This window comes from Mirounga leonina, unplaced genomic scaffold (assembly GCF_011800145.1).
Source record: "Mirounga leonina isolate KUSES-001 unplaced genomic scaffold, KU_Mleo_1.0 Mir_173, whole genome shotgun sequence".
In the NCBI taxonomy this organism is placed as follows: Eukaryota; Metazoa; Chordata; class Mammalia; order Carnivora; family Phocidae; genus Mirounga; species Mirounga leonina.
In genome coordinates this window covers 46,685,279-46,701,688 of record NW_023270447.1, presented here as the reverse complement: position 1 = coordinate 46,701,688, position 16,410 = coordinate 46,685,279, and the positions used below count along the sequence as shown (strand labels likewise).

The following is a 16,410-nucleotide window of genomic DNA, read 5'->3' as shown; positions in this document are numbered from 1 at the left end:
AGGGCTGTGCAGTGTGCTGGGCTCTCTCACGTCCATCATGTCATTCATTTTTCTAACATTTCTTCTCTGTATTATTCTTCCCATCTTAGACAAGGAGAAATAGAGCAGTGACATAACCCAAAGTTTTAGGGCTGGTAAATGTTGGAGTGGATTTGAACCTGAGCGTTCCAAAATTCAACACTTAGTCTAGTTCTATTCTATCTCACACAGTAGGGAAACTGGGAGAGCATCCATCGAAGGAGGGAGATTTAGGTTGTTTCAGATTTGATTTTTCAAGCTAGAGAAAATCGTTCATACTTTGCCTTATTTTTCCATTTCCTCGAGGATGTGAGCTACTGGGTTGGAGGATATCAGGCACCTGTTTATTTATGGCTTCCCCTGTTAAGTGAAGGGTAACAGAAGTGCCATTCCTAAGTTCCTCAAAAAGCCATGATGCCATGTGGCAAGCATGCATGTTCAATGATGTTCTTTACAGTATTATTTATAGTAAGAATAATTAAATGACAGTGTTGGGTTTTCCCTAAGTCCTGTGCTCCTAGAAAATCGTGAAGGTTAATAAATGCCGCCACGCCTGGTGCTCCAGAGATGGCCTACCGCAATTACTGTTCCCCATTTGACTTTGAGAAGACTCCTGAATACCTCCCTTGTTTTCTTAGGACAAGACCAGACACAGACCCTCCAAATTCCCTCTCTGTCTTATGAATGATTAGCTGACCTGCGTGTCCTCACTGATCAATTGGAACAAAATGCTCGTTAACCAAACATTGGTTAGGATTCTGTCCTTCCGTCGGGGCCCTAAACTTTGCCCCATCCTCACCCTGGGCCAGGATACAGCCCTCCTTAAGAGTCCTATACTAGTCAGGGCTCTCCAGAGAAACAGCCCGTGTGTGTGTGTGTGTGTGTGCACACTTGTGCGTTCACACATGTATTGTGTGCACATGTACTGTACAGTGAATTCACTCATAAGAGTGTGGAGGCTGGCAAGCCTCAAGATCTCTAGGGTGAGTTGGTAAGCTCGAGACCCAGAAAGTGCTGATGTTTCAGTGCAAGTCACAAAGCAGGATAAAACCCATATACCAAACTGAAGATTGTCAGGCACAGGGTGCCTGGGTGGTGCAGTTGGTTAAGCATCCAACTCTTGGTTTCAGCTCAGTCATGATCTCAGGGTTGTAACAGTGAGCTGGCATCAGGCTCCCCATGGAGTCTGCGTGGGATTCTGTCTCCCTCTCCCTCTGCCCCTACCCCCCCTGCCATGCACGCTTTCACTCTCTCTCTCTCTCAAATAAATCAATAAATCTTAAAAAAAGAAGAAGAAGAAGACTGTCAGGCAGAAAGGATTTTCTCTTACTGAGGAGATCCAGACTAGGGAGAGGTGTCAACCTTTTTGTCCTACTCAGACCTTCAACTGATTAGATGAGGCCCACCCACATTACAGAGAGCAATCTGCTTTACGCAGTCTATTGATTTAAGTGTTAATCTCATCTAAAACACCCTTGCAGAAACATTCAGAATAATATTTGACAAAATATTTGGGACAGAATTGTAGCTTACAGATCCAAACTTCCAGACAAGGTGATACATAAATTGAACTATCACAGGTCTCTCCCTCAAAATATACTTACCTCAGAGTAAAACACTCTCTGATCTACTTTCAAGTCGCACCACTCTTTTACCCCATTTCCCTACATTCTTTCTCACCTTGTTTATTCCACTGTGTAAAAGAAGACCATTTTGTCTAACTCCTGAGACAGTTGCAGATCTTGTGGTCACAGCATTCTCCATATTACAATAATTCCCCTCCCCAGCTGCAAAACCGCTTTACCTCCTTATAGTAATCCTTACTAAGCCTTTTCTTATTAAGTCTGGATGTGTTTTTAATTTGACAAACATACTAAGTGTCTAGTACTAAGGGATTGGTTAAATAATATGGTACATTCAAATTACAGAATATGATACATTTTCAAGAAGAATGTACTATACTCATTGGTGAGTAAAGATGTCTGTGACATACTTTTGAGTTCAAAAGGCAGAATATAAAATTGCATACTTATATTATCCCTTTTATTTGCAATTAAATATGTCTGTATCTTCATATTTTGCAATGGTAGTCTCTAATACTTTCTAACATTTCAGTTGTAGTTATCTCTGGGAGGAGGAAAATTAAGGGGAGGGTCTTTTCTCTTGTCTTTTTGTACTGTTTGAATTGTCTGTAATGAAGTTGTATTGTCTTTGTAAACTGAAGGAAAACCACATTGAGGAATAGCTTCATGATCTCTATTTTTGTTTTTTAAAAAAAATCAATTCTGATCATACAGACGAGGGCCCAGTGGACTGGCCTCTTGGATGCCCCTCTCTGTGGATGTCCACCCTTGATCGCCTTCCAGATCTGTACAATCCCAAAGTCTTTCCCTGGAGACAGTGCCAAAGGGTGGAGTCCTGCACAGTTTATCTCTCTCTCCTCTCAGCTCCATGCACTGAAATCTGTTGGAGCTTGGATCTCCCTCCCTCTACCCTCAGTGCTCCCTCTGGAAGTGGCCCCTGTGGCCACTGTGAAGGGATTTGACGGCTGGGGACACTTCTGGGCTTTGGGCCAGCCTTCCTTTTCCATTTTGCCTAAGGTCCTTCATTCTCGTGGGTCTTGTGTCCAAAGAATGAAAAACTTAAAAACTGGAGAAATCAGATTCTATTTCATTGACGAAGCTTGAAGCTTCCATCTTGTTAACACTGGAGCATTTTCCCCACAGTCTGCATGAGCCTCCTGCGTTGCATAACATACACACTGGATGACATAGTTGGAGATTTAAATGACATTAAGTGAGAGCATCAATTTTGGAATCTTCCCCTGCTGAATTCCCATGGCAGTGTGGGTGAGGGCTTCAGGGATTTTACTCTAACATTTTGGCTAAATGCCAACCTGGCAAATTCCACTCCTTTCCTTGGATGCTGCAGTGCCAGCCGTTCTCCTTCACCCAGGGTGAGGTCATTGTCTCTGTGATTGAATAGTGGACACTTTTCACTTCTTCAGCTCCTGCATTACAGGAAAGCCTAAGAGGAGGGGCTTAGTATTACAGCTCCAGACTCCCATTCCTCTCCTCTTTCATGTTTCTAGATTGGCAGTCTCTACTGTAGGTTAAGTTTTAGATTCAAACCTCTGTTCCTCAGCCCCTTATATCTTGATGTCCTTCAAATGTCAGCGCTAGGGCTCATCGCTCTTGAACATTCCCTTCTCTCCTTGAACTAGATCAGATCTATAGGCTAGGGTTCTGTGAAAGATTCCTTTTGGAAAAAAAAAAAAAAATCTGGTCCTTGGAAGAAAGTTTAAAACCGATTGCCGCATTTCATTTCTTCATATATTTGAGATGTTTCTGGGCTTTAGTGATCAAAGAATCTAACATCTCAGGATAAACACAATAGCAACAACAAACTTAGCCCTTTGTCTTTCTATGCTGTGTTTATTGTAGCCTGGCTACTGAACCACAAGGGCTATTAAACTAGAAGTGAGGTCCCATGGCAGCCTCCCCTTGCCTGGTTGAGTTCTCAATGCAGTGCTGTCTTCTTTGTGTAAGTTCATATCTATGCATTTATTTCCCCTTGAAGGATCTCATGCACAAAGACCCTGGTCTTTTGAATATTGTCTCTGTACTGTTGAGTTTTACCTACTAAACCAGACTGAAGGGATACACTGTCATCTGCTTTCCATATTCTGTCTGGTAAATGGTTGGTTGTCAGGACAACGGCATAGAAGGTGGAGGGTCATTGATAACCACATGAATTCTTTAAACAAATATGATGAGAGCAAATCCCAGTCTGTCCTTGAAAGCAGTACAAGAAGAGGAAAGGTTTCAGACAGGTCCTTCCTTTTTATAAATTTGATACTCCCTTTAAAAATGATCCACAGTTGAAGTTGCTTATACTTTTATTAAAAATCCTGAATAAAGGCATTGCCTTTGTTGGACAGTATGTTGCCATTCAGCATATGAAGTGTGACTTTTCCAGCCGCCCTTTGGAGCACCTGCCAGTGTCTTGCCAGCTCCCAGAGGACAGCATGGTGGCTCTCTGTTGTCTCTCAGTGACAGGCACATAGAATGAGTGCCTGATGTGTATCACAGGAATGAACAAATGGTCTCAAATCTTCATGGTGTCCCTTATAGATGGGTTTAATGATTTATAACTGCAAAACAAACTGAGCTCAGAGAGTTTAAGTAACGTTTTCCAAGGCCCTTAAAAGCTTGGGGGTGGGGGGGGTTGTGCACAGAATTAGAACCCAATTCATCCTGACTCCTAAGACTGCACTCTTCATTACAGCACACTGCCTTGCTATAAAACATACAAAGAGGACAAACATTTTAAAAGACAGAATGTTTCTAAGATGAAATATATGCTTTTTAAAGCAAGAGTGGAAAACCTTTTTCAAAGGTAGAATTGTGGAAAAAAAAGAAATAATATGTAATTTAGTATTCATTGAGAATAAGCAATTAATTCTGCCCTCCAGGGGTGAATTTATGTCTAGCTTATTTGCACATGAAAGTACAAGATTGGCTTCATTTATATGAAAGTAAGACATCTGGTTGGGAAGTGAAAAATTTGGTCAATTACCTGAATCATGTTTGGTCTACATGACAGAAAAGCCCCAGATGTCTTCAAATCACCAGATGTTTGGCTTGTGTGGTGAACACCGGACCTACTGACTTTTTCCACATGAGAGCTTGTGGTTCAGTATCCTGTAGATTCACCCCTTATTAGGAGGTTGTTAGCATTCTGTAAACTAGCAGTTTGCAAACAGTAGTCTAGACTAGAGACCCGACACTGGCCCCTGACAAAGGGGTATGTGATAAGATGAGAAAATTAGGTCATAGAAGCATATTATATATTTTTTTAAATGTTCTTTATCTTGAGATCATCTCCTTCCTGTCTTTTTAGTGATAAAACATTCTGTTAAATGATCCTGATTCTAATGTTTGGGGTTTTTTGTTTGTTTGTTTGTTTAAAGATTATTTATTTGAGAGAGAGAGAGCACAAGCAGAGGGGAAGGGCGGAAGGAGAGGGAGAGAGAGAATCTGAAACAGATTCACCACTGAGCACAGAGCCCTAAGCGGGGCTCGATCCCACCACCCTGAGATCATGACCTGAGCTGAAATGAAGAGTCAGACACTTAACTGACTGAGCCACCCAGGTGCCCCTCTAATGTTTGTTTTTAATGAATCTTTGGGACTAAAGGAAAAATAGAGGTGCCTGTGTGAGTCCCACTTTTCTTTATGTGACTTCTTTAGTAGATTCTGAAAAAATAAAACCAACCCAAAATGTGAAGGATACTGCTTTAAACCCGTTAATTTCTTCAGCACAATGATAGCTAAAATATTTTTATTTCCCAGATTTGTCTTTCCCTCAGAGTGGGGGAATTGTCTATGTCCAAACTGTTGTCCTGGGTCTTGAAAGCATTGGTCATCTTAACAGTCAAGGCTTTTGCTGACAAAATAATCATTTTTCCTCATGAAACAAACATTTAGTCCTTAAAATAACTCCAAAGAAAACACCTTCTGCACTTTTCACTCTGGAGACTTGCCATGGAGATATGACTACAGGGGGACACTTTTTGTGCTGGAAAACTGAATTCCATCACTGTGAATATTTTAACAGCTTTCACAGTCTCTGTGGTTTGCTCTCATGACCCCAAAAGCATATATCTCCACATGCTGTAACATCAAGGATCTCTCCTCAAGCTTTATAAACTCAGCCCGAATGAACTGAGTAACCACTATATGCCAGGCGATATCACATAGACCAGGAATACAGAGTTGTTGTAACCATTATAATATCTCCTATTAATTGAGCATTTGCCACATGACAGACAGCATCCTAAAGTGCTTTATTTGTATTACTTTGCTTGATTCTCAAATAATATAATAGCGGTATTGTAGCTGTTTTATAGGTGAAGAAACGGTAGCAAAGAAATTAAATCACTTGCCCACCATCACAAGGCTTCCCATCTTCTGACCGGAATTGCTAAACTGCATGCCTCCTGCAAATACACCTGTGACAAGAGCGATACCCTCAAGGTGGTTATAATCTAACATGGAAGAACGAGGCAAAAGGAAAAAAGTCATTATGTAGAACAGAATGATGTAATTCCGAGAAACATGCTGTGGGATTGTAGAAGAAAAAAGTGATTAATTATGATCTACCCAGGAAAGGCTTTTGGAGGTGGCCTTAGGCTAGGTGAGAGCAAAATAGGGCATTGGCAATTATCTAGAGAATTAGGTCACTGTGGGTGTCAAAGTGGATGATTTCAAGCTGAAAAGCCTGCACTGTATGCTCTGAATAGTTGAGAATCGGCAGCTTACACCGCTAGAATCCACTGGATTTTGCCAACCCTCTTGTTTGCCCTGTGACTTAGAGTCCTGGCTTGGGTGAGCTTCTTACCCCAGCTGGGGGTGGGTACAGGCTAGTATTGCCACAGCAGGGGTGTGGAAAAGTGTGGCCCCGGGCTTCAATCTAGACTCTGCCACCACAGCAGGGTGGCCCCAGAGAAGCCACCTCCCTCCCTGGCTTTGGTTTTCTGTCCTGCAAAAGGAATACGCTGAGGTTGATGGTCACAATGGCCATTCGCAGGCCAGGGTCTCTGTTTTTGGAACCTCCCTAAGGCAGTAAAGGAAGGAGCTAGAAGATCTGAGCATGCTGGGATTTCATGGCTCTTAGGGGTTTGTTCCTGGACATGACCCTCCAGGGGAGCCTCTGCAAATGAAACCATTCCTTTTCTGTTCATGACTCAACAAACACATGAGATCATTCTTCATGGCTCCAGTATCAGCCCCTTCTAATCTACATGATCTAGAAGGTAGATCCTCGACTTTGGAATCTGGGAATCCTGGATTAAAAGCCTGACTGTGCCCCTCATCTGATAGGTGACTGGACAAATTAAATAACCTTTCTGTGCTTTGGTTTCTACAGCTGCAAGGCAGTGATTCTAATACCAGCCTCATAGGTCTGTTGCTTAGCATGAAAGGTGAGAGCAACTGAAAAATGCCAAAAACATGACCAGAAAGCCTGTAGGTTTTGATCAACAGGCACTATTATCATTGTGATATTTATCTTCCTAAAATACAAGTTGTCTGCACCACTCCTTGGCTCACTGACCTATATAATAGTTAGCAGTTGCCTGTCAGAACAAGTCCAAACACCTTGGCCTGCTGTCCATCCTGCCTTCCTCAGACCTAACTTAGCAATGAGACCTGTGGCTTTTCACCTGTAGGTTCTCCACTGTCCACTTCTTGAATCAGACTTGACTAGCCAAGGAGCATTTAAGAGCCTCTGTTCCACTAGATGGTGATGTCCACAATGTGTCGGCACCATAGCATCTGGGTGCTTAAGTGAGAGACGTGGGCCTAATGGTCCCCATTTTCTAGGCATACGCATAGGTCTTGATACCTTACATTGTCTCTGAGTTTGAGAGATGAGGATGTGTTACTGGTGGGATTATGTTAGGAAGCACATTCCACTTCTCTTTACTCTCCTAGATGATACTCAGCATCGTGTGTGTGTGTGTGTGTGTGTGTGTAATATTTTTGTCTAAGTTATTGATCTGTGTCTATGGTCTTCTCTTTTTAAAAGAAAGCTATAAATTCAGTTGAATGGATATTACCGAGAACTGTTCTGGACACTGCTGTGTCCTAGGGGGAGGGAACCTGAATGCAGTGATAAATAAAATCATCTTTGAGTAATTCTGTGTTTAGCAGGAGAGAGAGGAAGAGAAAAGCATGGGGAGAAAACAAAACATAGTGTAAGGGTCATTTAAAATTTGATTTAAACTATGTAATATGTTTATTAAATACCACCTGTATGTCAGAATATAAGACCAGAGATATAAAGATTTGTAAATGACAGTCCACACCACAGAAGAGCTTACAAGATAAAATATTTACAAGATATAATTCAGAAGAGGTATTGGATGAGAATCCTATGTCTACTGAAAGTAAGCCCTGTGAGGGTAAGGAACTTCTCTGTCTTGTTCCTTAATGCATTTTCTGCATCACAGCAATGCCTGGCACATAGTAGGTACTCAGTAAACACTTCTGTAATAAATAATGAACGATGAGGATATCATCAGAAAGTTTTACATTTAGTCAATAATTTAAGGTTTAATTCCTAGTCAAAATGAGGTCATTTTTAGGAGGCAAATGAAGGGCAATGAACAAACTAATGTTTCAGAAGTTGTCTTTCACCAGATGGCAGAGCATGTCAGGTTTGAGTTTTTTGTGAATTTCTCTGATTGAGTGAATAGTTCTGGATGTCTGTGACTCCTATTCAGTAATAAGAATTACCGGAATGTCCTTCAGTCTTGTATCAGTTGTGGTTCTAGAAGGCTCCCTGATCTAACCCGTCTAAATGGAGATCTCTACAGAGGAATTTAGGTGCTTGGTATGGGTCAAACCCCTAATACTGTCCATTCTTTGAAAGTATCAATAGCCAGTCTACTGGCTGCCATATGCACATGATGCTATTATGTCTTGTTTGGTGAGTGTTCATGCTTTACCTAAGTCTGGAGCTCAACCAGAGTCAGGAACAGGTCATAACCACCTGTAAAATCACCCCAGCCCAGAGGATGCCTGCATAAAACGACAACCTTACATACACCACTGTGTATAAAGATAGCTTAAGATTAACACCAGCCTCTCATTGGAGAGTATAAGAGTACAGTCCTGTTTCTGTTCCCCCACTCCTAAACCAGATTGAAAGTAGCTTCAGTCCCAAAGCACTCAGAGAGCCTCAACTGCTGGCAAGGCCAGGTTAGAGCGCTGTCCCAGCCAGTTTGGATGGCCTGTTGACCTTGGCAAAGCTGAGCAGGGACCAGTGCCCTATGCCAGGCACAGAGGAACCAGGGTCGCATGCCACCCATGCCCAAACGTCTCTCTCTCTGACATTTCCAAGGACATGAGCCAACTTTTTCCCTGGGTTTCATCTCCTGTTTGTAGGGATACAAAAGAACACTGAACCTTCCAGTTAATAACAATGCCCCTCCCCCATCTCGCCCTTCCTGGAGAGGATCACAGTTCTGTTGACGATTATAATGCATTTTCTGTCTCCCAGCAATCCACATAGTCATTAATTTCTGCTGCTGACGTCAGGAAAGAGGATTATGTGTGTGTCTGAAACTGTTCCCAAAGTGCTCATTAGTCATAGATAATTGAAAAACTGGTAGGGAAAGATTTGGTGTAATAGTAGCCCCCGCCTGTGAAGAGGGACTTCAACCACCAGATAATTGTAGGCTCCAGCTTTTGACCGCTCACACTGTATCTGCCCGTCTGAATAGGAATTCAGTGGACATGAGCCCACAAACCCTCAGAGTGATTACTTTTTTATACCCCAACATGAGAGTGTGTTGATAGGGACGGAAGCCAGCCAAATCAAGAAAAGAAGTGAACTGTCCTTGGACCTCTCCTGCCTTCAGGCTGACGAGCAGGGTTTGGAAAAAGTGCCCAGGATACTCCTTAACTTCATTTTGCTTTTATTTTAACTTTAAGCTTGTTTGCTTTGATCACAAAAGAAATGTAAGGTCATGGTAGAGAGGAAGCACAAATCTTAGGGAAAAGTCCTACCCTGGGTCCCAATCCCTGCTATAACAATATTCTGCATACTTTTCTAGGATTTTTCTGGAAGTAGACATGCTTGTATTTTTGTCTACTTTAACAAAATTCACAAATCGGATCACACTCTGAACACTATTCTGTATCTTGACGATTTACCAAATTTATCTTGAACTTCCTTCCAAGTTCATACCTTAATTCTTCCTCATTCATTTTGATGGCTGTGTAGGATGTTTCTGGATACATGTGCCCTAATTTGTTTACCCTGATTTAAGGGGGAAACACCTTTAAAAAATTTACATGAGAAATGTGTGTTCAAGGTAGAAGAGTTTTAGAAAGTATAGGTTGGTAAAAAGAAAAAAAAATAGTAATAATTTCTTCATCCAGAAACAAACAGTTTTCTTTTCTTTTTCCCCCAGGAATGTATTTTTACAAATAGTCCATCTACCCTCTTTGTTGTTGTTCTTTTTTTTTTTTTTAAAGATTTTATTTATTTGACAGAGACACAGCGAGAGAGGAAACACAAGCAGGGGGAGTGGGAGAGGGAGAAGCAGGCTTCCCGCTGAGCAGGGAGCCCGAGGTGGGGCTCCATCCCAGGACCCTGGGATCATGACCTGAGCCGAAGGCAGACGCTTAACCATCTGAGCCACCCAGGCGCCCTTTGTTGCTGTTCTTAAAATGAAGTCATACTAGGCATAATGTTTTGCAGCCTGCATTTCAGTTGGCTTGATAGTTTTACAGATAAAAACTCTTTCCTATTCTAGCCTTTCTCCACTGTAGGTTTATCTTCTTAAAAAACAAATCTTAGTACTCAAAGCTGTTGGCTGGCAGGGCCTCATGGCCTTAGTTGGGGCTCCTTACCCTGCTGGAGGCCCACACTTCTCTGCTGCTCCCTGGTGCCCCTTTTGCCAACATACTGAATGCCTCAAACACTCTGTGCCCCTTGGGGCTCCCAGCAGTGAACCGCTTTTTGCTCTAATGGCATCCATCTCCCCTGAGCATTCTAGCTCTGAAACCAGCTATCCGCCGCCTATCTTACCAGACTGGGTTCAGATGTCACCTTCATCTGGATTTCCTGCACTCTCCTGGGCCAACTCACTGTCCCTCCTCTGTGCCCTGGGAATACCACGTACATTCCACCTGCCAAGCCCTTGATGAGAGGCCGAGAGCCCTGGTTTGCCCAGACCACTGTGTGAACCTCTTTCACTTACACCCTAGCACCTCAATGTTGCCACCACTGTTCCTGAAATGTTTGTTAAGATGCATGGATGAGTGGTGGAACAAAGGCTAGGAGAGACAGCCAATGCTGAGGCTGTGAGGTTTTGATTAAGTCTGGGAAAATGGATGCTGTGATTAACTTAATTTTATGGTCAAGGAAGAGCCGAAAGGAGGATTAATTCCAGAACAGTTGTCAAGGCGCACTAAAGCTTGTTTCTGACAGCTCCTGTAATCCCTCAGATGCCCCTCTGGCTGATAAACTTAAAGCATGATCTGATGGGGTGATTTCTCAGCGATTCCTGCCTTTTCTAGCACCTTCTCTTACGCCAAGCTGTTTCTGTTTGGTCTTGAAATAAACAAAGCTTCTTCCTGCTTTTGGCCCAGATAGACTATTCCTGAAAGGTGTGGTTCCAGTTCAAAGGAGGATGTGAATCTTTGTGCATGTTTATTTTCATTCCAGGACCACTGGCCTGTGGAGAAGGCCTGGCTGACTGCCCTAAGTTGGGTTCTCTGGCAGCAGATGCTGAGATAGATTTGGGGGTACTACAAGGTAGTTATTAGGGGTTGCCATCTGTGATAGGAAGGGGGAGAGAGGAGGATTGGGCAGAGCGAGGATTAGCGCTGTAATACAGCCCCACGCCCCTTGGCCAGCCCAGAAGAGTGCTCTGGAGTGAGTGGTGCCCATCAGAGTCCTTCTGCTCCCAGTACGCTGTCATCGGGTGGGGCTGCCCTGGGACAGGGGTCACCTCGGCACAGTGGCCCAAAGGTGCTGGCAGCTAGCAGCTTTCTGCTGATTTGACCCCCCTTCCTGGGCCGCCAGTCTGTCCTTAATGGGGATGCAGGCGGTGTCTCCATAGCTCCCATACTCCCTATATCCAGGTGACCGCCATGGCCTCACTGCCTGCTTCACAAAACCTCTCCTGTTGCCTGCTTCTGCATCTCCCTTGCCCATTCCTTGATGGAGGTCCTCATCTTTCTCTTACCAAAATCGCTTCACAAGTGTTCTCCCTAACACTTGCTGTCTTCTGCTGCAAGTGCTCCGGAGAGATCTGGAAAAGTGCACAGATGCAGCCACCTCGCACCCTGGCTGTAATGCTTCTCCAGAGGCTCGCAGTGAGCTTCGTGATGGAGTTCGGACGCCTCCACTGGGATGGCAGTGCGTGCCTTGTCCCCCTTCCATCTCCAGCCTTATCTGCTCCTTCCACCTCCAGCTCCTGTTCCTCCTTGCACAGCCCGTTTGGCGTCTCCCGTGTTCCTTGGCTTTTGCTCCAGATGCTGCCTGTGCTGGGAAATCTACCTGCAGTCCTCCAGAAGCCCTTCTCAACTGCTGCCCAGAAGGCGCCCCAGAGTGCCCCATCTTGCTCATCCTCCTCCTGTCCGGAATCTTTTGTTAAGGAAGATTATACCCCTTCTGTTTGTGAAGCTCGGAGATGAAGGTGAAACATTTTTACCTTCCTATAAAAATTAACTCTTTAAGAAAAATCTGAAGGTAGTGAGCATGATTAGCATAATGTTTGTTCTAAAAGTACTTCTTTGGGGGCACCTGGGTGGTTCAGTTGGTTGAGCATCCAGACTTTTGATTTTGGCTGGGGTCCTGATCTCAGGGTCATGGGATCGAGCCCCGCCCATGGGGAGTCTGCTGGAGATTCTCTCTCTCTCTCTCTCCCTCTCTCCCTCCGCCCCTTCCCCCACCCACATGTGCTCGTGCTCTCTAAATAAGTAAATAAAATCTTTAAAAAAGGAAAAGTACTTCACTTTTCTTCATTCACTTAAACATTTTTTTAAATAGATATACTCATATGTAATTTAATGAATAAGAACACAGGTTTGTGTCCATCACAGTGGAATCCATGGCCTATACTCCAACCTTGTGGGGAATTTACTTTCCCTGTATAAACTGACTTTCCCCATCCATCTGTGCCATGGGGACAGTAGAGTATCCTTCACACGGGGTTATGACAACCAACTGAGAAAATGCATCATATGCCCTTAGCACAGTCCCTCGAACAGCAGTGCTCAGTAAAGACAAACACTGCCTGTTACGTGCTGGATACTGGATGTGGTGCCATACTTGAGATCGTATGTCTCTGGAGACACATTGTCCCCAGCAAAGGGCACCGCTCTCCTTCAGGTTTCTGATGGCTTGGGCATTCAGAGTAGGTGAGAAGTTCTCCTTGCTTTCCACCCCATCATAGGAGCGTCTTGACTTGATCTTCTAGACCAGGGCTATCCCATAGAAATATGAGCCACATACGCAATTTAAAACTTTCCAGAAGCCACATTAAAGTAAAAAGCAATAGGTGAAATCAATGTCAGTGTCTCTTATATAACTTAAAACATCCAAAACATCATCTCAACGTATATTTGATGTAAAAGTTATTAATGAGATATTTTGCATTCATTTTTTGCCATACTTTTTCGTACAAAGTCTTTGACAGCTAATGCGTATTTGCCACTTAGTACATCCCGATGTAGACACTAAATTTTCATTGTAAATATTTAGATTTCTTTTTTTTATTATGTTGGTCACCATACAGTACATCATTAGTTTTTGATATAGATTTCCTCAATTAACATTGAAAATGTAGATTTGCGCACCCAGAGTGGTTTCAGATGTACTTAGAAGCTTTTCAGTAACTGAATTGAGTATCAGTTTTTAAATTGAAATGAATTAAAATGAAATTAAGTGGAAAATTTAGGTCCTTGCATTATTCCAGCCACATTTCAAGTGCTCTGTCTGCACGTGCCGAGTGGCTACCATCTTGGATGGTGAAGCTCCAGAGCACATTGCAGGGGTTTCCGTCTTCTGCTTGCTTTTCTTAGCTAGACTTTTTTCAAATTCAATTATAGAAGAAGCTCATTACCTAAAATGGATAAAAATGGTGTCATGGAGGGGTTTTTTTTGTTTGTTTCTCATTAGAGGAGGTTGGTGAGCCACTCACCTTCTGCTTCCCTCAACCCCCACCCTCCCCTCCACCCCCAGAAGTCCTGAAACACTTCAGCCTACCCCTGGAGCTCCATGGAACAATTAACAAGTGGTAGGCATCTTAGTGCTGAGCAAACTGCTGACTACACGTTCAGAATCTTAGAATCTTGGAGCTCAGAGGGGCCTGAGCATATATGTGGGTCCACCCCCCTCCTTGCAATGCAGAAATACTTATTAGATATTTCTTGGCAGGGGGAAGGGAAGGACTCAGCCTCTGCTAAACACCTGAGAACAGATGGATTTCTTCATTGTATTCTGACTTTCATGGCTCTCTGTGTCCTGATCTCATCTCCCTAACTAGGTTGGGTGCAAGGACTGCCTTTTACAGCACCACAGCGCCCACACAAAGCAAGACAATCAATAAATTCTTAACTGAAGGCCTGACTGACTGCAGGAATTCAAGGTCACTTGAAATATCAGGGTCGCGGCATTGCACAACTCCAAAGAACACCATTCAGATTGTTTTCTGTGGTTGTGCAAATAGCAGCCTTGTAAAAGTTTGCAAGGTTTAGACTGGGTTCTCTTGTCCAACGGAGAAAAACTTTCAAGACATTTTATATCGGAACAAAATAATCCCCTCCCTTATCCTCTGACAGGAAGCAACTACACAAGTAAATGTTCTCAGCTTCCTTAGGAATATATGTTAATCAGGGACCGGGTGTGTGTGTGTGTGTGTGTGTGTGTGTGTGTGTGTGTAAGGTATGCTGGTAGAGCTGCTGCGTGTGAGGAACACTTTAACCATTTTAACCTCGTCTTCAAGAGGCCACTGTGTTTATATCTTTTGGAATTTCCCGTGAATGGAATCTTTCTCCAATTTGAAAGGTGCTTTAGAGCTCTTGATTTTGTAAAGGACCGCAGAGCGTGACGCATAGGAACCAAGGACATGCACCTAAGTCACCAAATGAGCAAAAGGACTGTTGATGGGTGCATGGTTTTTATCTTCATGATGTTGACAAAAGGCAGAAGAGAGGGGAGGGAGTGGAGAGGTTCTCTTAAGAAAACCCTATGTTCGCTTTTGTGTTTTTCAAACTGACAGGTGTTTGTTTTTCCTCCTGTCTACCCAGGAAACCAAGTGCTGCCTCCTGGAGCCTCTCTTGGACATGGGCTCACACCAGAGGCAGCGAAGGACCTTGGCCTTCCTGCTGGAATTGCCGTAGCAGCTTCACTTATTGATGCCCACGCGGGAGGCCTAGGTAACCGCTCACTCCGGGTCCGTGAGCAACACTGGGTTCAAGTGGAATAGTCCTCAGAACCAAACGCACTCCTTTCCAGTTTTTAAAGCAGGGATCAAGGGTTGGTGGTTCAAGATATAGAAACAAAAAGCCCTTTTACAATTAGGCATTTGGATAGAATTATAGAACTTTTTATCAAATGTGGACTTTAATTTTATTAATTTCTCCATACAGAATAGCAGGGGAAGAAATGATCTGAATCAATATCTGGACGGTTCTTTGGTTTACTGAAAATTTGAAAAAGATATGTTAACTTCCAGCTAGCATGTATGGTGGTGGTGTATTTACTTTTATGTTTTTTTCTGAAGGTACTCCAAAACCCTGACGAGACTAATTGATTTATTTTCATAATTTTGGCTTCTATCCTATATCCAATTACTTTGAGTGTAGTCTTGATTTCATCTCCTAAATAACTCTCACATCTGGCATTCAAATGTCTTCATTATTTCAAAGACCCATTGAACACTAACCGTGTCCTAGAGGTGGTGCTTGGGGGCACTGAATTTAAAACCAAAGCAAAAACCAAGGTATCTCTTCCATCAATTTTAATAGGCGGACAGTGAGACAAGGTTACAGTCAAGTGTGATGACTCTCTTCTCCTCTACATCCTTAGTGCTTGCTTGCTTGCTTGCTTTTTTTCTTTCTTTTCTTTCTTTCTTTCTTTTCCTTCCTTCCTTCCTTCCTTCCTTCCTTCCTTTTATTGGGGGGGGGATTTCAGATTCTCAATATCTCTCACTTCCACTATAGCCATATTTTTTTTTCCTAGCCCTTCTTTCTAACAATCTTTTTGTCGTTAATGATGGTTAAGACTTCATACGATCAATGTAGTTGGTCATGACCATTGGATTTTTCAGAATAGATTTGACTGAAGTAGAAAACATCAGAGTGCATGTCACATAGTAAGAGTAAACACTGTTTTTATGGAACATACGTTTATATTTTGTGTGTAGTGCATGTGCATACTGGCCCATGATGAAAATGAATTTACTATGGATCATAGTCAAAGAAACTTTGAAATGTATCCTGTTCCATACTTTGTATCAGAGGTTAGAGGTGTCATTCAGGTACTTATACTGACTTGTGCTCCCAGAATTCAGTTTGTGTAAACACATGTGTATTTCTATTCCCAGACTGATGATCGGTCCTCTACTTCTCTCTCTAGCTAACTTCTACTCTAACTTGAAGATTCGTGGCAGATGCTTTGTTCTCTGCATAGCCTTCCATGGAGCACTCAGATTTATTGTAAAAATCTCTAAGTTGTACTTGTTTCAACACTTTTATCTACCCCTAGTGGAGAAATGATCTACATTGGGTTGTAATGACTGATTTATCTGCTTGTCTTTTCTAATGGACTTTGAGCTCCTTGAGGGCATTATATTATTAATTTTGTCTC

General features: G+C 42.9%; 1 protein-coding gene across 21 annotated transcripts in view; it reads left to right on the top strand.

Annotated features, from left to right (window-relative positions):
* Nucleotides 1–16,410, top strand: part of FGGY (FGGY carbohydrate kinase domain containing) — a 393,096-nt gene that overhangs the window by 171,485 nt on the left and 205,201 nt on the right. For 16 of the 21 annotated variants that reach the window (XM_035018444.1, XM_035018446.1, XM_035018443.1 and 13 more), the window contains 2 exons: nt 12,011–12,235; nt 14,850–14,978. The exons of 2 other annotated variants lie outside the window; for them this stretch is intronic. In XM_035018444.1, coding sequence (XP_034874335.1) covers nt 12,011–12,235; nt 14,850–14,978 — 354 coding nt within the window. The remainder of the gene's footprint in view (nt 1–12,010; nt 12,236–14,849; nt 14,979–16,410) is intronic. 3 more of the 21 variants (XM_035018442.1, XM_035018435.1, XM_035018434.1) reach the window with 1 other exon arrangement.